General features: G+C 40.3%; 1 protein-coding gene and 1 long non-coding RNA gene across 2 annotated transcripts in view; one reads left to right on the top strand and one right to left on the bottom strand.

Moving 5' to 3' along the window:
- LOC103350079 (protein lin-28 homolog A) overlaps positions 1 to 1,771 on the bottom strand; it is a 51,437-nt gene extending 49,666 nt beyond the window's left edge. The window contains exon 1 of the long non-coding RNA XR_011390479.1: positions 444 to 1,771. This is a non-coding gene — a long non-coding RNA (protein lin-28 homolog A). The remainder of the gene's footprint in view (positions 1 to 443) is intronic.
- Positions 722 to 1,737, top strand: LOC100342554 (olfactory receptor 5J3-like). Its single transcript, XM_008264564.3, has one exon. It carries the CDS (start codon positions 728 to 730, stop codon positions 1,709 to 1,711), a length of 984 nt encoding a protein of 327 aa, XP_008262786.3. The 5' UTR covers positions 722 to 727; the 3' UTR covers positions 1,712 to 1,737.
- Positions 1,772 to 25,295: the final 23,524 nt, after the last annotated feature.

The raw sequence follows: 25,295 nt of genomic DNA, 5'->3' as shown, positions 1-25,295 counted from the left end.
ACTCCTCTTCTGATCCAGCTCTCTGCTAAGGCCTGGGAAAATAGTACAAGGTAGTCCAAGTGCTTGGGCCTCTGCTATCTAGGTGGGAGACCCAGAAGCAGCTCTTGGCTCCTGGCTTTGGACTGACCAAGCTCCAGCCATTGCGATCATTTAGGGAGTGAGCCAGCAGATAGAAGACCTTTCTCTCTGTCGCTCCTTCTCTCTGTCTGTAACTGTACCTCTCAAATAAATAAAATATTTTTAAAAATTTAGCATCTTCCTTTTCAATTTGTAAAATAGTGCTTCTGCTACTTTACAGATATAAATGGATATCAAGATTTATATAAAATAAGAAACTTATAATGAATAAACTAAAAGGTAGCACTGGCTCTAATTCTGCAGATATTTAGTTCTTTGTTGTCTTTTACACTTTTTTATTGTTTTGCGATAAAAAATTTAGATACCCAAAATGGGAGGGGAAGATGAATAGTGGAAACTATTACTGAGATAGTGAAAAATGAACTTGCACCAGTGCAAGGGTTAGTGGCTCATTGTTGGCTTTAAGCAAGTCTGTTTATTCTCACACATCAGCAGCTATGCAAACTTGAGGGAGTTGGCAGGGCCTGAGCTGGCTAGGCCTGTTAAGTGAGGAGTCATGATCTCCTTGAAGTCAGCCCTGCAGGTCACTGCTGCCAAGGCTATTTTCTGTCCAATATTATTTCACACTGATTTATCACCTCATCCGGGGATGTCCTCAGTATGTTCTCATTACAGTTTCCTTTTTGTTTTTTGTTTCATAGCTGTGACACCATTTGAGATGAACAACCAAACATCTGTCACCGAGTTCATCTTCTTGGGATTTTCCAACCACTCTGATCTACAGGGCCTGCTCTTCCTGGTCTTCCTGGTCATTTACCTGACAACGCTCCTGGGGAACGTGCTCCTAATAATGGCCACCAGGCTCAGTCCTGCTCTCCATACTCCAATGTATTATTTCCTCAGCAACTTGAGCTTCTTGGACATCTGCTACACTTCTACCACTGTTCCAGTCATGCTCGTGAACTTCTTCCGGGAAAAGAAGACCATCTCCTACGAGGGCTGCCTTTCCCAGATGTTCTTCCTCGTGACATGTGCTGGCACCGAAGGTGTCTTGTTGGCTGCTATGGCTTATGACCGCTACGTGGCCATTTGCTGCCCTCTCCAATACCCAGTTCTCATGAATGCGAAGGTCTGTGTTTGCTTGGTGACTGCATCCTGGATGTGTGGGCTGGTGAACTCTGTGACGCACACTGTGCTGACAGCCTTGCTCACTCTGTGTGGGCCCAACCACATCAGCCACTTCCTCTGTGACATCCCCCTGCTCCTGAAGCTCTCCTGCTCAGACACCTCTGTCAATGAGTCTGTGCTGCACGTGGCCAGCGCCACCATCGGCCTGAGCCCCTGCCTCTTCACGGCCGTGTCCTACATACGCATCGTCTCTGCCATCCTTCAGATTCCCTCTGCTCAGGGCAGGAGCAAGGCCTTCTCGACCTGTGCATCCCACCTCACTGTGGTGGTGGTCTTCTTTGGAACAGCCAACTTCAACTATGACAGGCCCCGCGATGGCTCCTCCCTGGACATGGACATCCTGGTCTCTGTGCTCTTCTGTGTTGTGACCCCCATGTTGAACCCCATCATCTACAGCCTGAGGAACAAGGAGGTCAAGGGTGCCCTGAGGAAGCTAATTGGATAATTTGTTGAGATCAGAAACAGATAGATTTTTTTTTAATTTAATGAACATAAATTTCCAAAGTACAGCTTATGGATTACATTAGCTCCCCCACCAATAACTTCCCTCCCACCCACAATGCTCCCCTCTCCCACTCCCTCTCCCCTTCCCTTCACATCAAGATTAATTTTCAATTATTTTTTATATACAGAAGATCAATTTAGCATATATTAAGTAAAGATTTCCACATTTTGCTCCCACACAGAAACACAAAGTGTAAAATACTATTTGAGTACTAGTTATAGCATTAATTAAACACTTAAGAGTAATTGTGTATTGATTACAGAGTTCAACCAATAGTTTTAAGTAGACCATAAAATGCAACTTTTGTATTGTTGTGGCTCCCCCCCCCAACCTCCCTCCTTCCCGTGGCTCTCCCCTCTCCCCCTCCCTCTCCCATCCCACCCTACATCACGTTTCATTTTCAATTACCTTCATATACTGAAGATCAACTTAGTATATACTAAGTAAGGATTTCAACAGGCTGCACTCACACAACCAAACCAGGTATAGGGTATTGTTCGACTAGTAGTGTTGTTTTTAAGTTTCATAGTTAAACACATTAAGGGCAGAGATCCTACGTGGGGAGCATGTACCCGGTGACTCCCACTGTTGATTTAACAATTGGCATTCTTATTTATGACGTCAGCAATCACCCGAGACTCTTGCTATGAGCTGTCTAGGCTATGGAAGCCCCTTGAGTTCACCGACTCTGAACTTGTTTAGTCAAGGCCGTATCACAGTGGAGGTTCCTTCTTCCCTTCAGAGAAAGGCGCCTCTCTCCTTGATGGCCAGAAACAGATTTTTCATTTTGGAAAATTCCTTAATTTGAGGAAAGCAAGAATATCCCAGCTGCAATTATAGCATCTCTTGAAAAGTGTTGTGCCCCATCCCACCAGGACCAAGATTACGCCTATGCTGAGCATTTCACACATTGTGATTTCACATGCCCAGAGTTCCCCAGTCCTGATAATTCAGAACATTTTTGAACCTCATACCATAAAAACTGTGTAGCTGTAGCTGTCTCATCCAAACTCCCTCCACTTTTCAGCTATAGACAACCACTCTATCACAGCATATGTAATGTGAGGCATGAAATGCAACATTGAACTGCATTTCCTGGTTAATGACTGCCAGGTCAAAAATAAGCACCATTTATGTGCTTCTCATATGGCCGGTGCTGCGGCTCACTAGGCTAATCCTCTGCCTGCGGTGCTGGCACCCTGGGTTCTAGTCCCGGTCAGAGCGCCGTATTCTGTCCCGGTTGCCCCTCTTCCAGGCCAGCTCTCTGATGTGGCCTGGGAGTGCAGTGGAGGATGGCCCAAGTCCTTGGGCCCTGCACCCCATGCGAGACCAGGATAAGTACCTGGCTCCTGGCTTCAGATCGGCACAGTGCTTGGCCGCAGTGACCACTGGGGGATGAACCAACGGACAAGGAAGACCTTTCTCTCTGTCTCTCTCTCTCACTGTCCACTCTGCCTGTCAAAAAAAAAAAAAAAAAAGCACCATTTATGTGCTTCTCATATACTAGAGAAAAACTTGTGTCTGATTTCTGTCTATAGCTATCCTTTCTCTGAATAGTTCATAGAAATGAAATAATACAATATGTGCCTCTTGTGTTTGCTTTCTTTCACTTCATACAATGTTGCAAGATTCATCCATATTACAGCAAATACCAGTCCATCATTCCTTCTTACTGCTGAATAATTTCCTTTTTTACATTATATGACCTAATTATCACCAATGACATTTTGGTCATTTTTACTTTTTACTACAATTATTAATGTTTCTATGAACATCCTTGTACTAATTAGTGATGGATGACATTTTGCTTATCTTGGGTTCATAGCTAGGAGTGGCAGTGTTGGATCACATGGAAAAATTTGCTTGAAGAACCAGCAGACTGTTTTCAAAATGGTAGCACCATTTTACATTTCTAAGAGCACCGAATATGGTTTCTAATTTCTCCATATTCTCACCAATACTTACTACTGCCTGTCCTTTTTGTCGTGGCTATCCTAGTATGTATGTGGTGCTATATTAAATGGGATTTTCATCCAGATTTCCATGAGGGATAATGATCCTGAGTTCTTTAATAAGCATGATTTCTGTGCTTCTCTTTCATATACAGAAAAGCCTATGTTGCTTATGTAGACTATGAGCTTTAAAAATTTAACCATTGAAACTCTCTAATGTTTCTATCTTAATTTTGATAGAGTAAAATACTGCAAGATTTTACAGCCTTCTCTCCATCTGTGCCCTATAGAGCTGTTCAACGGCTTTGCTTTTTTTCCTTTTAACTGTACAGTTAGCAGTGTCATCATGAGGTGATGAGCAATGACAGGACTAGAATCCAGAAGGGATGAAGGACAAAGGGTACTGGTGGGGAAAGAAGGAAGCACCTCCTCTGGGTGAGCAGCACTAACCAGGAGTGGCTGCAAGTGAAAGTGGAAGCTATGCTGTTAGTGCTGGGGTTCCAGGTACAGGTCCACTGGCAGTGCATCCAACTTGCAGAGTCCACAAGTGAAGGGAAACTCCTCATGCTGTGTGAAATTCAACCATATAAGTACTCATGCACCCTTAGTCCATCTCTCCCTAATGGGAAAGGGAGGCCAGTCTCAAGGCTTCAGGCAACCATAACTTCAAAAATAAAAACTGAGGATTCCAAGATGGTAGAGTAGGGATACAGCAGATTGCTCCAGGGTAGGGAAAATAGTTAAAAAAAAAAGGATAAAGTGCATTCTCAAGGGAGAGGTGGAAGGAAAACTGCAGTGGGGATTCTGCAGGAGGATAGATGCCATGGGTCTGTGTAGACATGTAGCAAAGAGCAAGGACATAAGACACAATCCTGGCAGCCTTGAGCCAGAGAAAGCGCCAGCTTTGGAGAGCAAGGTGAGATCAGATTGCAGTGGCCTGTGCCACGGGTGATACAGCTGGAGTGAGAGCCTAGTGGACTATACTGTCTTTGAGTCCAGTCCAGAGCTTTGATGTGAGCAGAGTGCCCACTCACTCAGAGAAAAAAATGGGGGGGGGGCAGATTTCTCTCTCCCCATCACCCCCACAATGGTGCCTGGCAACCATCTAAGAGAAGGCGGGTGGCATTTTGGAAATAAGTAGGTAGCTGCTACAACAGTTCTTGTGTGCCCACCCAGCAACTGGTGAGACAGACGCCATCTTGTCAGCAGAGCCACCTGCCGCAGCTCAGGTGCATGCACTCAGCAATGGGTGGGGAGAAGGAGTATTTCCAACATTAGTACGAGATGCAGAGACTCTTGCACATGCCTAGAAATCAGTGGGGTGTACGCATGATTGTGAAATGAGTAGGGCTACAGCCAGTGGCTATTAAGCACACATATGATCCAGGGATTTTTATCACAGGAAAAGATTCACACTCCTCAATGAAAAGAAATTCTAATCGATCTAAAGGGAAAAATAGACTGCAATTCAATAGTATTGGGGGACTTCAGTACTGCACTTTCATCAATGGACAGATCAACTAAACAGAAAATCAACAAAGAAACAACAAAGCTAATCAACACTATGGACCAAATGGACCTAATAGATATCTACAGAACTTTTCATCCCACAGTTCCAGAATACACATTCTTCTCATCAGTGCATGGAACTTTCTCTAGGATAGACCATATGCCAGGCCATAAAGCAAGTCTCAGAAAATTCAAAAAAATCAAAATCATACCATGCATTTTCTCTGACCACAATGGAATGAAGCTGGAAACTAACAACTCAATAAACTCTAGACCACATGAAAATATATGGAGACTGAACAACATGCTCCTGAATGAACAGTGGGATATAGAAAAAATCAAGAGAAATTAAAAAAAAAATTTCTGGAGGAGTCAGCCCTGTGGCGCATCAGGTTAAAGCCCCAGCCTGCAGGGCTGGCATCCCATATGGGCACCGGTTTGAGTTTCAGAATCTCTACTTCCCATCAACTCCCTGCTAATGCATCTGGGAAAGCAGTAGAGGATGGCCTAAGTCCTTGGGGCCCTGCACCCTTGTGGGAGACCCAGAAGAATCTCCAGGCTCTTAGCTTCAGATCAGCTCAGCTCTGGCCATTGTGGCCAATTGGGTAGTGAACCAGTGAATGGAAGACTTCTTTCTCTGTGTTTGTCTCTACTTCTCTCTGTAACTCCTTCAAATACATATAATAAGTCTTTAAAAAATATTTCTGGAGGCCAGTGCTGCGGATCACTAGGCTAATCCTACACCTGCGGCATCAGCACTCCGGGTTCTAGTCCCAGTTGGGGCGCCAGTTCTGTCCCAGTTGTTCCTCTCCCAGTCCAGCTCTCTGATGTGGCCCAGGAAGGCAGTGGAGGGTGGCCCAAGTACTTGGGCCCTGCACCCGCATGGGAGACCAGGAGGAAGCACCTGGCTCCTGGCTTCGGATTGGTGCAGTGCACCAGCTGTAGTGGCTATTGGGGGGTGAACCAACAGAAGGAAGACCTTTCTTTCTGTCTCTCTCTCTCTCTCTCTCACTGTCTAACTCTGCCTGTCAAAAAAATTTCTGGAAATGATAAATACAATAATACAACATATCAAAACTTACAGGAAAAGGCAAAAGTAGAGTTTAAGAGGGAAATTTATAGCATTTAGTTCCTACATCAAGAAACTGGAAAGCCACCAAATAATGAGCTGTCAATGCATCTCAAGGATCTAGAAAAACAACAAACTAAACCCCAATTTAGTATGAGGAAAGGCCAATTAAAATTAATAAAGAAATAAATAAAATTGAAATAAAAATACAAAAGATCAATGAAAAGAGAGCTGGTTTTTTGAAAAAATAAATAAAATAGACACGCCATTGGCCCAACTAACCAAAAAAAGAGGGAGAAGACCCAAATCATCAAAATCAAGATGGAAAAGGAAACATAACAACAGACACCATAGCAATAAAAAGAAACATTAGGAATTACTACAAAGAACTGTATGCCAACAAATCAGGAAACCTAGAAGATAGAGAAAGATTCCTAGACACATATAACCTACTTAAATTGAATCATGAAGACACAGAACACCTAAAGAGACCAATAAACAAGATGGAGATTGAATCAGTAATAAAGACCCTTCCAACAAAGAAAAGTCCTGGTCCCAACAGCTTCATTGCTGAATTCTACCAGACATTTAAAGAAGAACTAATCCCAATTCTTTTCAAGCTATTCAAAATGATTGAAATGGAGGGAATCCTCTCAAACTCCTTCTATTAAGCCTGCATCACCTTAATTCCTAGGCCAGAAAAAGATGTGACAGAGAAAGAGAACTATAGATGAATTCCCCTGATGAACATAGATGCAAAGATCCTCAACAAAATACTAGCCAACAGAATCCAACAACACATCAAAAAGATCATTTACTTAGACCAAGTGGGATTTATCCTTGGTATGCAGGGATGGTTCAAAATCCAAAAATCAATAAATGTGATAAACCACATTAACAAACTGAAGACCAAAAACAATTAGATTTTCTCAATAGATGAAAAGAAAGCATTTGACAAAATTCAACATCCTTTTATGATGAAAACCTTAATCAAACTTTGTATAGAAGGAATATGTCTCAACATAATGAAAGCAATTTATAAAATCCCATAGCTAGCATCCTCATGAATGGGAAAAACTAGAGACATTCCCATTAAGATCTGGAACCAGACAAGGATACCCACTCTCACCATTGATATTTAATATAGTCCTGGAAGTTTTAGCCAGAGTCATCAGGCAAGAAAAAGAAATCAAAGGGATACAAATAGGGAAGGAAGAAGTCAAACAATTCCTATTTGCTGATGACATGATTCTATTTGTAGGGAACCCAAAATGCTCCAAAAAGAGACAATTGGAACTCATAAAGAGTGGTAAAGCAGCAGGATATAAAATCAACACACAAAATTCAATAGCTTTTGTATACACAGACAATGCCATAGCCGAGAAAGAACTTCTAAGATCAATCCCATTCACAATAGCTACAATAAAATTTAAATATCTGGGAATAAACTTAACCAAGGAAGTCAAAGATCTCTATGATGAAAAGTATAAAACATTAAAGAAAGAATAGAAGACAACATTAAAAAGTGGAAAAATCTTCCATGTTCATGGATTGGTGGAATCAACATCTTTCATACTACTGAAAGCAATTTATAGATTCAATTCAATCCCAATCAAAATACCAACAACATTCTTCTCAGATATAGAAAAATGATGCTAAAATTCATATGGAAACACAAAAGATGCCAAATATCTAATGCAATCTTAAACAATAAAAACAAAGTTGGAGGTATAACAATACCAGACATCAAGACATTATACAGGGCAGTTACAATCAAAACAGCCTGGAACTGGCACAAAAACAGATTTCAGACTAATGGAATAGAATAGAAAGTCCAGAAGTCAATCCATACATCTACAACAAACTTACTTTTGACAAAGGAGCAAAAATCAACCCCTGGAGCCAAGACAGTCTCTTTAACAAATGGTGCTGGGAAAACTGGATCTCTGCATGCAGAAGCATGAAATAACATCCCTACCTTACAGCTTACACAAAATCTACTCAAAATGGATCAGAAACCTAAGTCTATGACATGATACCATCAAATTATTAGAGAACATTGGGGAAACCCTGCAAGACATTAGCATAGGGAAAGACTTCTTGGAAAAGACCCCAGAAGTACAGGCAATCAAAGCCAAAATTGACAAATGGGATTACATCAAACTGAGAAGTTTCTGCACTGCAAAAGAAATACTCAGCAATGTGAAAAGGCCACTGACAAAATGGGAGAAAATACTTGCAACCTATGAAATTGATAAAGGATTAACTTTCAGAATCTATAAAGAACTCTAGAAACTAAACAACCACAGAACAAACAGCCTATTTAAGAAATGGGCAAAGGACTTGAACAGACAGGAAATTCAAATGGCCAATAGACACATGAAAAAATGTTCAGGATCACTAGCCATTGGGGAAATGCAAAACAGAATCACAATGAGGTTTCACCTTACCCCCGCTAAAATGGTCCTCATACAAAATCAACAAACAACAAATGCTAGTGAGGATGTGGGGAGGATACCTTAATCCACTGTTGGTGGGTTTGTAAACTGGTACAGCCTTTGTGGAAGACAGTATGGAGGTACCTTGGAAATCTGAATATATATCTACCATATAACCCAGCCATCCCACTCCTGGGAATTTTTCCAAAGGAAATGAAATCAGCATATGAAAGAGTTATCTGTACCCCCATGTTCATTGCAACTCAATTTACAATTACTAAGATATGGAATCAATGCAGATGTCCATCAATTGAAGACTAGATAAAGAAATTATGGTATATACACACTGTGGAATACTATTCAGCAGTAAAAATGAAATCCTGCAATTTACAAGAAAATGGATGCAACTGGAAACTGTTATTCTTAGGGAAATAAGCCAGTCACAAATAGACAAATACCTTATGGTCTCTCTGATCTGTGGTAACTAATAGAGTACCTAAAATGCAATCTATGGGAGTGAAACAATTGACACTTTGAGATGCCATGATTTAGAACAACCTTTGCCTTGACTGTGGAGGAACAATATTTTGTTTGTTTGTTTACTTGCTTGGTCGGTTGGGTTTTTTCTTCATTTTTTATTGATACTAATCAGTAAACTCTCTACTGAGTGTAGAGTTAATCTGATGAGTATAAAAGTTAACTGAAAATTGATCTCTGTTAAAAAAAAAAAAGAATGGAAAATGAAGAGGGAGGAGAAAGAAAGGCCAGAGTATGGGTGGGAGGAGGTGGGGGGAAGAAACATCATGTTCCCAAATCTGTATATTTTAAATGCTTGAAGTTGTATTCCTTAAACAAAATTTAAAAAAGAGGAAAGTTTATAGAAAATGGTGCATACCTCAAGAAGTTGGAAATGTACCAAATAAATGCATATCAAGGACCTAGAAAAATGGCAACAAACTGAACTCAAAATTAGTAGGAGGAAAGAAATAATAAAAATTAGAGAAGAAATGGGAGTGGCTCCAAGATGGTAGAATAAAGAGGGAGCTCACTGATAGTCCAGGAAAAGACAGTTTAATAAAAGTGGAGATAGTGAAGTCTCAGGGGAGAGTTAGGGAAAAAACTTCAGAGGGAACCTTCTGGAAATAGAGGGACACAGTGGATCTACATGGAGGGCACGGGCACCCATGGCTCAGGAGCCCAGCTATGGAGAATCTTCTCCCCCACACCAGAGCTAGAATTGGAGGTGAGGCAAAACCGCAGTAGCCCGAGCACTGGCAGAAAAGCGGCAGGAAGAGCCTGGAGGGAACGAGGCTTGAAGCCCCATGGAGGAAAGTACACCAGCCTAACCAGAGGAGAGAAAAAAACAAAAGGGACAGTACGGACACGAGTCTCTCTCTACACTCACCTTTCAAAGGTGAGTGAGACAACAGAGCAGGAGCCATTTTGGACATCCATAACAGCTGCGTCAGCTCGGAGCCGTTCCTGCCCTCAACCAAACAGAAAAACTTGACTCTGGCTAGGAGTAATAACAGGAGACTAAGACCTGGTGAATGTGTGGAGCTTATGAACTGGGACTGTGAAAAGAAAAAAAACAACTGAGGGTGTGTGGGAGAACTCACAGTGTGGCTGAGATGAGAGTAGTCTTGGTGGGAGACGCCACAAGCTTGGTAGCCTTGGCTACCCAGTGAGAGACATTGCAGGGGAATCTGAGCTTACACTGAGGACTGCACAGATCCTTTGTGTGGTCCTAGGGACAGAGCAGACCAATACTATACCCACTGGGGCTAGCGCTCAGGCACTGATTGCCATCAAGGAGAAGAGCTCAGCTGAGCAGAATAACTGCTATTCTGAATTTAAAGAAAAGATGGAGAGATTAACCATGCCAAACCTGGGTGTGTCATCTAAAAAAAGAAGAAACCAAAGAATGTTTCCACAATGCCAAACAACAAACAGAAAAACTGAGGAAACAAGAACAAGGAAGACATCATGATGCTCCCAAATGAACATGACACTCCAATACAAGATTATGAAGATAATGAGATAGAAGAAATGCAAGAAACGGAATTCAAAAAATTTAGGATAAGAACATTAAGAAATTATCAAAAACAATGCAAGAACTACAGAAATCCATACAGGATAGGACAGAAAATCTCCCTTGTGAAAATGAAATCTTAAGTAGGAATCAAAATTAAATGAGGAATTTAGTAGAACATGAAACTGAGATATAGAAGAGAAATCAAAATGAAATGAAGAATTCAATAAAAAAATGAAAAACATATTTGAGAGCCTTAAAAACAGAATCATTGAGGTAAAAGAGAGAATATCAGACTTAGAAGAGAGAGCACAGGAAAGTATACAATCAAACCAAAGAAAAGAAGAGGAAATTAGCAATCTAAAAAACATTCTTGGGAATCTACAGGATACTATTTAAAAACCCAACATTCAGGTTCTAGGAGTTCCTGAAGGCATGGAGAGAGAGAAAGGATTAGTGAGATACTAGCAGAAAACTTCCCAGGTTTGGAGAAAGAAAGAAACATCCAAGTACAGGAAGCACACAGAACCCCCAGTAAACATGACCAAAAGACATCCTCACCATGACACATTGTAATCAAACTCACCACAGTGAAACATAAAGAAAAGATTCTAAAATGTGCAAGAGAGAAACATCAGATTACTCTCAGAGGATCTCCAATTAGACTCACAGCAGACTTCTCAGCAGAAACCCTACAGGCTAGGAGGGAATGGCGAGACATAGCCCAGGTACTAAGAGAGAAAAACTGCCATCCCAGAATATTATACCCTGCAAAGTTCTCATTTGTGAATGAAAGTGAAATAAAGACCTTTCATAGCAAGCAGAAATTGAAAGAATTTGTTACCACTTGAGCAGTCTGCAAAAGATGCTTAAAGATGTGCACCCCATGGGAGATCAGGATAAGTACCTGGCTCCTGCCATTGGATCAGCGCGGTATGCCAGCCGCAGCGCGCTGGCCGCGGCGGCCATTGGAGGGTGAACTAATGGCAAAAGGAAGACCTTTCTCTCTGTCTCTCTCGCTCTCTCACTGTCCACTCTGCCTGTCAAAAAAAAAAAAAAAAAAAAAAGAAAGATGTGTTACACGCAGAAACACGGCCATCAATACAAAAGAAGGTAAAGGAAGAAAATCTCCCAGTAAAAGATCACAGGAAGTTCAAAGCATATATTATATATATATATATCTTTGAAAATGGCACTACTTTGAAAAAGTCACTACTTATCAATAGTCACATTTAATGTAAATGGTCTCAACTCTCCAGTTAAAAGACACAGACTGGATGAATGGATTAAAAAACAAAACCCATCTATTTGCTGCTAGAAGAAACACATCTTTCCAACAGATGCATGCAGACTGAAAGAGAAAGGCTGGAAAAAGATATTCCATGCCAACAGAAACCGAAAAAGAGCTGGCATAGCCATCCTAATATCAGACAAAATAAACTTTAACACAAAAACTGTTAAGAGAGACAAAGAGGGGCACTATATAATGATTAAGGGATCAATTCAATGGGAAGATGTAACTATTATAAACGTATATGTGCCTAATTACAGGGCACCGGTTTATTTAAAAGATGTGTTAAGGAACTTAAAGGGAGACTTAGACTCCAATACAATAGTACTGGGGGACTTCAACACTCCACTTTCAACAATAGACAGATCAACCAGACAGAAGATCAACAAGGAAACAGCAGACATAATCAACAATATAGACCAAATGGATGTAACAGATATCTACAGAACTTTTCATCCTACACTTAAAGAATACACATTCTTCTCAGCAGTACATGGAACCTACTCTAGGACTGACCACATACTAGGTCATAAAGCAAGTCTCAGGAAATTCAAAAGAACTGAAGTCATATCAAGCATCTTCTCAGACTACCATGGAATGAAGCTGGAAATGAGCAACTCAGGAATCCCAAAAGCATATGCAAACACATGGATACTAAACAACATGCTCCTGAATGAACAGTGGGTCATAGAAGAAATCAAGAGAGAAATCTCAGCCCTAAAGGCATTCGGAGCTGGCTGAAAAGCTCATGAGAGTATTTCAGGCATGGAAAGCCAAGACACTCTGGCAAAAGATCTCTGCGAGTGAGATCCCAGTGGAAAGAACAGGTCATCAAAGAAGGAGGTACCTTTCTCTGAAGGGAGGAGAGAACCTCCACTTTGACTATGACCTTGTCTAAACAAGATAAGAGTCGGAGAACTCAGAGGGCTTCCATAGCCTTGGAAACTCATGACTGGAGCATAGGGAGATTACTGATGCCATAGACAGGAGTGTCAATTGGTAAAGTCAACAACAGGAGTCACTGTGCACTTACTCCTCATGTAGGATCTCTATCCTTAATGTGCTGTACATTGAGATTTAATGCTATAACGAGTACTCAAACAATATATTTCACTTTGTGTTTCTATGGGGGTGCAAACTGTTGAAATCCTTACTTAATGCATACTAAACTGATCCTCTGTAAAAAAAAAAAAAAAAAAAGAAAAAAAAAAAAAGAAATTATCAATTCCCAACTTGACTCTCACTGGGATTAAACATGACAATAGGTCTGCTCTGATTTCATCATCATTTAAAAAAATCATCTATTATTTTTCACTTTATGTTTCTGTGTGGGAGCAAACTGTTGAAATCCATACTTAATGTATACTAAGCTGATCTTCTGTATATTAAGATAATCGAAAATGAATCATGATGTGAATGGAAGGGGAGAGGGAGTGGGAAAGGGGAGGGTTGTGGGTGGGAGGGACGGTATGGGGGGGAAGCCATTGTAATCCATAAGTCGTACTTTGGAAAATTATATGCATTAAATAAAAGTTTAAAAAAAAAAAAAAAGAAGAAGAAATCAAGAGAGAAATCAAAAACTTTCTGGAAGTAAATCAGGTTAACAACACAATGTATCAAAACTTATGGGATTCAGCAAAAGCAGTGTTAAGAGGAAAGTTTATAGCAATAGGAGCCTACATCAAGAAATTGGAAAGGCACCAAATAAATGAGCTCTCAATGCATCTCAAGGGTCTAGAAAAACTGCAGCAAACCAGACGTAAAACAAGTAGGAGAAGAGAAATAATTTGAGATTAAATCAACAGAATTGAATCCAAAAAAATATTACATAAGATCAGCAAAATGAAGATTCTTTTTTTTTATAAAATTAACAAATTGACACACCATTGGCCCAACTAACTAAAAAAAGAAGAGAAAGACCCAAATCGATAAAATCAGAGATGAAAAGGGGAATGTAACAACAGACACCACAGAAATAAAGAGTCATCAGAAATTACTACAAAGAATTGTATGCCACCTAACAGGGAAATCTATCAGAAACGGATAGATTCCTGGACACATACAACCTACCTAAATTGAACCATGAAGACAAAGAAAACCTAAACAGACCCATAACTGAGGCAGAAATTGAATCAGTAATAAAGGCCCTCCCAACAAAGAAAAGCCCAGGACCAGATGGATTCATTGCTGAATTCTACCAGACATTTAAAGAAGAACTTACTCCAATTCTTTTCAAACTATTCAGAACAATCGAAAAAGATGGAACCCTCTCAAATTATTTCTATGAAGCCAGTATCACCTTAATCCCTAACCAGAGAAAGATGCAGCATTGAAAGAAAATTACAGACCAATATCCCTGATGAACAAAGAAGCAAAAATCCTCAATAAAATTCTGGCCAATAGAATGCAACAACACATCAGAAAGATCATCCACCCAGACCAAGTGGGATTTATCCCTGGTATGCAGGGATGGTTCAATGTTCACAAAACAATCAATGTGATACACCACATTAACAGACTGCAGAAGAAAAACCATATGATTATCTCAATAGATGCATAGAAAGCATTTGATAAAATACAACACCCTTTCATGATGAAAACTCTAAGCAAACTGGGTATGGAAGGAACATTCCTCAATACAAAAAAAGGAATTTATGACAAACCCATGGCCAGCTTCCTATTGAATGGGGAAAAATTGGAAGCATTTTCACTGAGATCTGGTACCAGACATGGATGTCCACCCTCACCATAGCTATTCAGGATATAAAATCAATGCACAAAAATCAACAGCCTTTGTAAACACAGGCAATTCCTTGGCTGAGAAAGAACTGCTAAGATCAATCCCATTCACAATAGCTACAAAAACAATCAAATACCTTGGAATCAACTTAACTAAGGACGTTAAAGATCTCTACGATGAAAATTACAAAACCTTAAAGAAAGAAATAGAAGAGGATACCAAAAAATGGAAAAATCTTCCATGCTCATGGATTGGAAGAATCAACATCATCAAAATGTCCATTCTCCCAAAAGCAATTTATAGATTCAATGCAATCCCAATCAAGATACCAAAGACATTCTTCGCAGATCTAGAAAAAATGATGCTGAAATTCATATGGAGGCACAAGAGACCTCGAATAGCTAAAGCAATCTTGTACAACAAAAACAAAGCCGGAGGCATCACAATACCAGACTTCAGGACATACTACAGGGCAGTTGTAATCAAAACAGCATGGTACTGGTACAGAAACAGATGGATAGACCAATGGAACAGAATAGAAACACCAGAAATCAATCCAAACATCTACAACCAACTTATATTTTATCAAGGATCTAAAACCAATTCCTGGAGCAGGGACAGTCTATTTAACAAATGGTGCTGGGAAAATTGGATTTCCACGTGCAGAAGCATGAAACAAGACCCCTACTTTACACCTTACACAAATAATACACTCAACATGGATTAATGATCTAAATCTACGACCCGACACCATCAAATTATTAGAGAACATCGGAGAAACCCTGCAAGATGTAGGCACAGGCTAAGAATTCCTGGAAAAGACCCCAAAGGCACAGGCAGTCAAAGCCAAAATTAACATTTGGGATTACATCTATTTGAGAAGTTTCTGCATGGCAAAAGAAACAGTCAGGAAAGTGAAGAGGCAACCAATAGAATGGGAAAAATATTTGCAAACTATGAAACAGATAAAGGGTTGATAAGCAGAATCTACAAAGAGATCAAGAAATTCTACAACATCAAAACAAACAACCCACTTAAGAGATGGGACAAGGATCTCAATAGACATTTTTCAAAAGAGGAAATCCAAAAGGCCAACAGACACATGAAAAAATGTTCAAGATCACTAGCAATCAGGGAAATGCAAATCAAAACCACAATGAGGTTTCACCTCACCCCAGTTAGAATGGCTCACATTCAGAAATCTACCAACAATAGATGCTGGCGAGGATGTGGGGAAAAAGGGACACTAACCCACTGTTGGTGGGAATGCAAACTGGTAAAGCCACTATGGAAGTCAGTCTGGAGATTCCTCAGAAACCTGAATATAACTCTACCATACAACCCAGCCATCCCACTACTTGGAATTTACAAAGTAAATTGAATTGGTAAATAAAAGAGCTGTCTATGCCTCAATGTTTATTGCAGCTCAATTCACAATAGCTAAGACATGGAATCAACCTAAATGCCCATCAACAGAAGACTGGATAAAGAAATTATGGGATATGTACTCTATAGAATACTATACAGCAGTCAAAAACAATGAAATCCGGTCATTTGCAACAAAATGGAGGAATCTGGAAAACATTATGCTGAGTGAAGTAAGCCAGTCCCAAAGGGACAAATATCATATTTTCTCCCTGATTGGTGACAACTAACTGAATACCTAAAAGGAAATCTGTTGAAATGAAATGGACACTATGAGAAACAGTGACTTGATCAGCCCTTGCTCTGACTGTCGAGGAACAACTTAATACTTTATTATTTTTAGTATTTTTTGTTCCACTTCATACCATTGATTGAACTCTTTAATTAACACACAATTATTCTTAGGTGTTGAAATTTAACTGAAAAGTGATCCCTGTTAAATATAAGAGTGGGAATAAGAGAAGGAGGAGAGGTACAGTATGGCACATGCTCAATCAGACTTACCCCTAATGGTACAGTTAGAAACATGCCAAGGGATTCCAATTCAGTCCCATCAAGGTGACATGTACCAATGCCATCTCACTAGTCAAAGTGATCAGTTTCAGTTCATAATTGATCATCATGATAAGATCAATTGTCAAAGGGATCACATAAACAAGACTAGTGTCTGCTAATACTAACTGATAGATTTAAAAAGGAGAAAACAATCCAACATGGGAAGTGGATACACAGCAGACTCATAGAATGGCAGATGTCCTAAACAGCACTCTGCCTCAGAATCAGCCCATATGGCATTTGGATGTGGCTAAAAAGCCCATGAGATTATTTAAGGCATGGAAATCCAAGTCACTGTGGCAAAAAAAGACCTAAATGAAAGATCTCTGTGAGTGAGATCCCAGTGGAAAGAACAGGCCATCAAAGAAGGAGGTACCTTTCTCTGAAGGGAGCAGAGAACTTCCACTTTGTCTAAATAAGATCGGTCAGCGAACTCAAGAGGATTCCATAGCCTTGGCAACTCATGACAAGAACCTAGGGTGATTACTGACATCATAAATAAGAGTGTCAATTGTTAAATCAACAACAGGAGTCACTGTGCAATTACTCCCCATGTAGGATCTCTGTCCTTAAGGTGTTGTACTATGGTATAACTGTACTCAAACAGTACTGTATACTTTGTGTTTCTGTGTGGGTGTGAACTGTTGAAATCTCTTTTTTGACAGGCAGAGTTAGACAGACAGAGAGAGAGAGAGAGAGAGAGAGAAAGATCTTCCTTTTCCGTTGGTTCACCCCTCAAATGGCCACTACGGTTGGTGCGCTGCACTGATCTGAATCCAGGAGCCAGGTATTTCCTCCTGGCCTCCCATGGGGGTGCAGAGCCCAAGCACTTGGGCCATCCTCCACTGTCTTCCCAGGCCACAGCAGAGAGCTGGACTGGAAGAGGAGCAACCTGGACAGAATCCGGCGCCCCAACCGGGACTAGAACCTGGGGTGCCGGCGCCGCAGGTGGAGAATTAGCCTAGTGAGCTGCGGTGCCAGCCTAAATCTTTACTTCATATATACTAAATTGATCTTCTGTATATAAAGATAATTGTAAGTGAATCATGATGAAGAATGTGATGGGAGAAGGAGTGGTAGTTTGGATGGTTGTAGGTAGGAGGGAGGTTATGGGGGGGAAAGCTGCTATAATCCAAAAGTTGTCCTTTGTAAATTTGTATTTATTAAATAAAAGTTGAAAAGAAAAAATTAGAGAAGAAATAAAATTTAAATAAAAATACAAAAAATAAGTGAAGAGCTGGTTTTGAAAAAAACAAAGTTGATACACCATTGGGCCAACTAACAAAAAAAAAGATGGAGAATACCCAAATCAATAAAATCAGAGATGAAAAAGGCAATGTAATAGCAGATACTACAGAAATAAAAAGAGTCATCAGAAATTACTACAAAGGGCTGTATGCCAACAAATCGGAAACTGTAGAAGAAATGGATAGATTCCTAGACACATACAATCTATTAACATTGAAGACATAGAAATGTAAAAAGACCAATAACCAATATGGAGAGTGAATCAGTATAAAGATACTCCAAGCAAAGAAAAGCCCAGGACTGGATGACTTCACTGCTGAATTCTACTGGGCATTAAAAGAAGAACTAATTCCAACTCCTCTCAAGCTATTCAAAACAACTGAAAGTGAAGGAATACTCCAAATCCCTTTATTTCAGGCCATCATTACTTTAATCCTAACCAGAAAAAAGATATAAGAGAAAGAGAACTATCAACCAATTTCCCTGATGAACATAGATTCAAAAATCCTCAACAAACTACTAGTTAATTGAATCCAACAATACATCAGAAAGATCATTCACCTGAACCATGTAGAATTTATCCCTGGTATGCCAGGATGGTTCAACATTCATAAATCAAAAAAAAAAAAAATGTGAGGCATCACATTAACAAACTGAAGAATAAAAACCATATGATTATCTCAATAGATGCATAGAAAGCATTTGATAAAATGCAAAATCCTTTCATGTTGAAAACTCTAAGCAAATTGGGTATAGAAGGAACATTCCTCAACACAATCAAGGCAATTTACGATAAACTCACAGCCAGCATCTTATGGAATGGGGAAAAATTGGAAGCATTCCCACTAAGATCCAGAACCAGAAATGTATGCGCACGCTCACCATTGCTATTCAGTATAGTCCTGGAAGTTTTAGCCAGAACCATTAGGCAACAAAAAGAAATAAGGGTACAGCGCTGTGGCACAGCAAGTTAAAGCCCCAGTCTGCAGCAGTGGCATCCCGTATGAGCTACAGTTCCAGTTCTAGTTGCTCAGTTTCAATCCAGCTCTCTGGCCTGGGAAAGCAGTAGAAGATGGCCTAAGTGTTTGGACCCCTGCACCCATGTGGGAGACCTGGAAGAAGCTCCTGGCTTGAATTGGTTCAGCTCCGGCTGTCATAGACATTTGGGGAGTGAACCAGTGGATGGAAGGTCACACTCTCTGTAACTCTGCCTTTCAAATAAATAAAATAAATCTTTAAAAAAAGAAAAAGAAATCAAATGGATACAAATTGGGAAGAGGGAAGTCAAACTATCCCTATTTGCAGATGACATGATTCTATATACAGAGGAAGCAAAAAGACTCCACTAAGTAACTACTGAAACTCATAGAAGAGTTTGGTAAAGTAGCAGGAAATAAAATTAATACACAAATATCAATAGCCTTTATATACACAGACAATGCCATGGCTGAGAAAGAACCTCTAAGATCAATCCCATTCACAATAGCTGCCGAAAAATAACATCTTGGAATAAATTTAACTAAGGATGTCAAGGATCTCTACAATGAAAATTACAAAACATTAAAGAATAAAACAAAATAAAATGAAAAAATCTTCCATGTTCATGGATTGGAAGAATCAATATCATCAACATGTTCATACTACCGAAAGCAATTTACAGATTCAATACAATCCCAATCAAAATACCAATGACATTCTTCTCAGATCTAGAAAAAAATGGTGCTAAAATTCATATGGAAACACAGGAGACCTCAAATAGCTAAAGCAATCCTATATAACAAAACAAAGCCAGAGGCATCACAATACCAGATTTCAAGATATACTACATTGGCCTGGCATGGCGGCTCAATAGGTTAATCCTCTGCTTGCGGCGCCAGCACCCCGGGTTCTAATCCCAGTCAGGGCGCCAGATTCTGTCCTGGTTGTTCCTCTTCCAGTCCAGCTATCTGCTGTGGCCTGGGAAGGCAGTGAAGGATGGCCCAAGTGCTTGGGCCCTGCATCCACATGGAAGACCAGGAGAAGCACCTGGCTCCTGGCTTTGGATAAGCACAATGCGCCAGCTGCAGCACACTGACCGCAGTGGCCACTGGGGGGTGAACCAACGGAAAAGGAGGATCTTTCTCTCTGTCTCTCTCTCTCACTGTCCACTCTACCTGTTTAAAAAAAAGAGATATACTATAGGGCAGTTATCATCAAAAAAGCCTGGTACTGGCACAAAAAATAGATTGTAGACCAATGGAACAGAATAGAAACTCCAGAAATCAACTCACTCTCTCTACAACTAACTTATCCTTGACAAAGGAGCTAAAATCAATCCCTGGAGCAGAGCAGTCTCTTCAACATATGGTGCTGAGAAAATTAGATCTCTGTGTACAGAAGTCTGAAATAAGACCCTTACCTTGACCTTATACACAAATCCACTCAAAATAGATTGAAGTTCTAAATCTATGGACTAATACCATCAAATTACTAGAGAACATTGGGGAAACCCTGCAATACATTGGCATAGGAAAAGACTTCTTGGAAAAGACCATGAAAGCATAGGCAAAGCCAAAACTGACAAATGTGATTGCATCAGACAGAGAAGCTTCTGCACTGCAAAAGAAACACACTGAAAAATGAAGAAGCAACTGACAGAATGGGAGAAAATATTTGCAAACTATGCAACTGATAAAGGATTAATATCCAGAATCTATAAAGAGCTCAAGAAACTCAACAGCAACAAAACAAACAATCCAGTTAAGAAATGGGCATGGGCTGACGCTGTGGCATAGTAAGCTAAGCCTCTTCCTGCAACGCCAGAATCCCATATGGGCACCAGTTCTAGTCCTGGCTGCTCTTCTTCAGATTGAGCTCTTTAGCCTGGGAAAGCAGTAGAAGATGCCCTAAGTGGCTGGGCCCATGTACCCACATGGGAAACTGGAAGAAGCTCCTGGCTCTTGGCTTCAGATCAGCTCAGCTCCAACCATGTGGCCATTTGGGGAGTGAACCAGTAGATGGAAGACCTTTCTCTCCATCTCTCCCTCTCTCTGTAACTGTACCTCTCCAATAAATAAATAAAATCTTAAAGAAAAAAGAAATAGTGCAAAAGACTTGAATAGACATTTTTCAAAAGAGGAAATTCAAATAACCAATAGACACATAAAAAGTGCTCAAGATCCCTAGCCATCAAGGAAATGCAAATCAAAAATACAATGAGGTTTCACTTCTTCCCAGTTAGAATGGCTCTCATACAGAAATCAACAAACACTGTGAGGATGTGAGGCAAAAGATACCTTAATCCACTGTTGGTGGGAATGTAAACAGGTCAACCGCTGTGGAAGACAGTATGGAGATACCTCAGAAATCTGAAAACAGACCCAGCCACTGCACTTCTGGGAATTTACCCAAACAAAATGAAATCAGCAAATGAAAGAGTTATCTGTACCCACATGTTTATTGCAGCTCAATTCACAATAGCTAAGATATGGAATCAACTCAGATGTCCATCAATTGAAGACTAGATAAAAAAAATTATGGTATGTATATACTATGGAATACTATACAGCAGTAAAAAATGAAATCCTGTTTTATGCAACTGAAAACCATTATACTTAGTGAAATAAGCCAGTTCCAAGTAAACAAATACCATATTTTCCCCTGATCTGCAGTAACTAGTAGAGTACCTAAAAAGTAATCTTTGGAGTGAAATTGACATTTTGAGATTCAATGATTGTTTACAGATGTTTCAACAGTTGAGGAACAGTGTTTTTTTTTTCTTCATACTATTTGTTGAACTCTTTATTTAGTGTAGGCTTAATCTTATTAGTATAAAGTTAACTAAAAATAAATATTTGAAAAATTAAGAATGGGAATAGGTAAGGGAGGAGAAAAAAGGGTGGGAACATGGGTGGGAGGGAGGGTAGGGTATTAGAATCACTATGTTCCTGAATCTGTATATAAGAAATACACAAAATTTGTATATATTAAATAAAACTTTCGAAAAGCCTTAAAACTGGGCCTCATGTTGTGGCATAGCAGGTGAAGCCTCCTCCTGCAATGCTGGCATCTTATATGGGTGCTGATTTGAGTCCTGGCTGCTCTACATCTGGTCCAGCTCCCTAATAATGTGCCTGGGAAGGCAGCAGAGGATGGTCCAAGTGTTTGGGCCACTGCCACCCATGTGTGAGACCCAACTGAAGCTCCTGGCTCCTGACTTTGGCCTGGCCCAGTGCTGGCTGTTGCAGTCATTTGGGGAGTGAACCAGAGATGAAAAATTCTCTTTCTGTGTGTGTATGTATGCATGTCCCTCTCTGTAACTCTGACTTTCAAAATAAATAAATCTTTAAAAACAAACTCAGTACACTTTACTCACAAATGGCTCCAAAGGTTAGGAAGCTGATCTCCCCATTGAATGCTGGGAAAAGACAAGTGTCACGACCCTAATGAATCCAAGAGAGAATTAATTGCTCATCATTTCCAGTTTCTACTCAGGCTGTTGCCCATGAGTTGTGTTTGCTCTCCGAGGAGTCCCAGAACAGCAGCCTAGAGAGAGTACATGGATACTCCCAAAAGGTCGGTCCACAGGCATTTATAAATGGCCACCCTAGGAAAGTGAAGTGTGGAGAGATCAAAGAGGGTTTTTGCTCTGCCTCATGCCATAACTGCATTCTCTGCGGCCCCTGGAATGGCAGGTGCCCCTTATAATACATGGAGGTCAACAACTAGTTCCACCATGGAGCGTTCTTTCTGGCTGAAGTGCTAGTGTGGAGAGCAGCAAGCTCCACCCCCAAGTCCAGAAGTCCAAGGGCTTTCAGTGGGAGTCAGTGGTAAGTAGCTTATTTGTTTACCACCACAACTGAAAAATCTGTCCAGTGTCAATATCTACCTACCCCCTAAGAAGATATTCTAAAAAATCATACGTATTTTCATTATCAATTTGATGAAAATCATGTAATAACTTTTAAAATATCTTCTGTGTGTTTGTGTGTGTGAATTTCTGTAAAAGTATACATAGAATCTGAGTAAATTTTGCTTCAGAGATTATCTACTACAAAAGCTGAGGGATGCCTGCATTATTTAAGTGAGATGATGTACGTGGCAAATTTATTCATGGTAAATAATACATAAAGCAAACTTTTGGTCTTCTGATTCTGACAAGTAAGATAGGAAAAAATAATTTTCAGGGAGAAAGTATGAGGACACATTTCTCCTTTGATGCATGACAATATGACATAGGGTACCAACAATATACTTGTTTCAATAAAATGTAATTAAATTTGCACCAAACATATGCGTTAAAATATTTATTTGCTAACTAGAGGTTCTCATCTGTGCAACACAAAATATTGATGCTTGAGAGGTGTGTTGCAAGCAACTTATTAACTGCCCTGAAGCATAGGAATGATTTACTTCCCCCCAAAATCCCTTCCTTGGAAATATCATATATTTGGGGCTATTCCTAAACAGTCCATTCTCAGGCATTTGTCTTTTGAAATGATTTACTGATTTGGAAAGAAAGAAGCCAAGCTGCTGTTCCCTGGTTGGGCACGGAGCCAATGCCACAGGGTTTCCATTGGAACCATGCTTCTATGAGAAAGGACAAAACTCAGTCCCCCACAGGCCAAGGGGCTGGAGTGCCACTTTTGCTCCCACAAGTTGTTACTTTTCTCAGGTCGTAAGATGTTTGCAACAGAACTGCTGAACAGAAATGTCCCCCAGAGGGGCTGGAGCTTGTGGTACAGCAGGGAAGCTGCTTTTTGCAACACCAGCATCACCTGTGTTTCCAGCTCACTGCTAATGTCCCTGGAAAAGCAGTAGATGATTTGGGCCCCTGCCACCACTGGGGGAGACCTGGATGGAATTCTTGGCTCCTGGCTTCAGACTGACCCAGCCCTGGTTTCTGTAGCCTTTAGGGGAGTTAACAAGTAGATGGAAGATTCTCATTCTCTCTCTCTCTCTCTCTCTCTCTTTGCCTTTCAAATAAATACATCTTTTTTTTTAAATGTCCCCCAGAATTTGGCTAAGATGTCCTTTTTCAAGATTTTCTGTCTCTGTAAGCCTGAATAAAACACTGAATTTTTTCTCTTTCCTGTTCCATTGACTTCAACCCTGGGCTGCTAGTGAGCAGTGTTTGTGGCCCAGGCTTTGGCTTCCTGTTCACCTCCGTAGGCAGGGAGATTAGCTGCTGGTGGCTATCAGGCTCCATGATGCCAGAGGCAAGGGCCCATGGCGCCCTCTCAGGGAGAGGTCACCAGTCCTTCTCCACTCTGTCACATTTGTGGGAGGGGACTCAGCATTTGACAGCGGCTCCAAGCTGTCCATGGCATAGGCTGAGGAAGGGGTGCAATTCCCTGTGGAATCTCTAGAGAGCCACCCACTGCCTAACTTGTGACTGAACACATGGGTTATGGAATGCTGACCTATGTCATATTTCAGATGGATCTGATACTGAGAAATCCACTCCAAATAATACATGTTGTCAAGCTGGGGTTGCCTGGGCTAATTCAATTAGTAGAGAGTAAATAGTCAATAATGTAGCTTTAAAAAAAAGATTTATTTTATTTGAACGGCAGAGTTTCAAAGAAGTGGTGAGAAACAGAGAGAGAGAGAGAGAGAGAGAGAGAACCTTCTATCTGCTGGTTCACTCCCTGAATGGTCACAATGGCCACAGCAGGACCAGGTTGAACCCAGAAGGCTGGAACTCCATTCAAATTTCCCACATGGGTGGCAGGGGTCCAAGTATGGATTTTAACTTTTTGGCAACAAAATAAACTTTTAATTCCTTTTACCACTAAGTGTTTGAATACTCTTATATTATGTTACATAATATTGAAACTAAAGTCCACTCTCAGTCATGGTGTTCATAAATACTACAAGGTAATCTCGTTAAGGTAGGTGAATACTAGGTAGTGAATTGTTATATTGAGTCTGATCAGAGCACATGGAAAATGAAATCATGGCCTTAGAAATGACATGCTTCCACACTGATAGAATAATGGAATCCCAGGTTTGAAAGGAATTACAAGAGTCCACTCGTTTTCTACTTGAGACTTGAATCAATCATCTTTGCAGGAGATGTAGCAATCCAGCTTTTGTTTAAATATCTCCTGTACTGGAATCTTAATATTCCCTATAAATGATAAAATACTTGCTTATCTATCCAATTCACTAGTCAAACAAGAAGTTGCAAGGTTAAAAAACAAAGAAAGAATGAACACCAGGCCTGGATACTCAATTAAGTTAGAGAGGTAAAGGGTGACAGCTCAATATGCTGAGTGGATTAC

This window comes from Oryctolagus cuniculus, chromosome 7 (genome assembly GCF_964237555.1).
Source record: "Oryctolagus cuniculus chromosome 7, mOryCun1.1, whole genome shotgun sequence".
Lineage (NCBI taxonomy): Eukaryota > Metazoa > Chordata > Mammalia > Lagomorpha > Leporidae > Oryctolagus > Oryctolagus cuniculus.
This window is presented reverse-complemented; position numbering and strand designations above follow the sequence as displayed.

What these genes read in the sequence shown, in the direction of transcription:
- LOC100342554 (XM_008264564.3), top strand. Translation starts at nt 728, where the DNA reads ATGTCCTCAGTATGTTCTCATTACAGTTTCCTTTTTGTTTTTTGTTTC.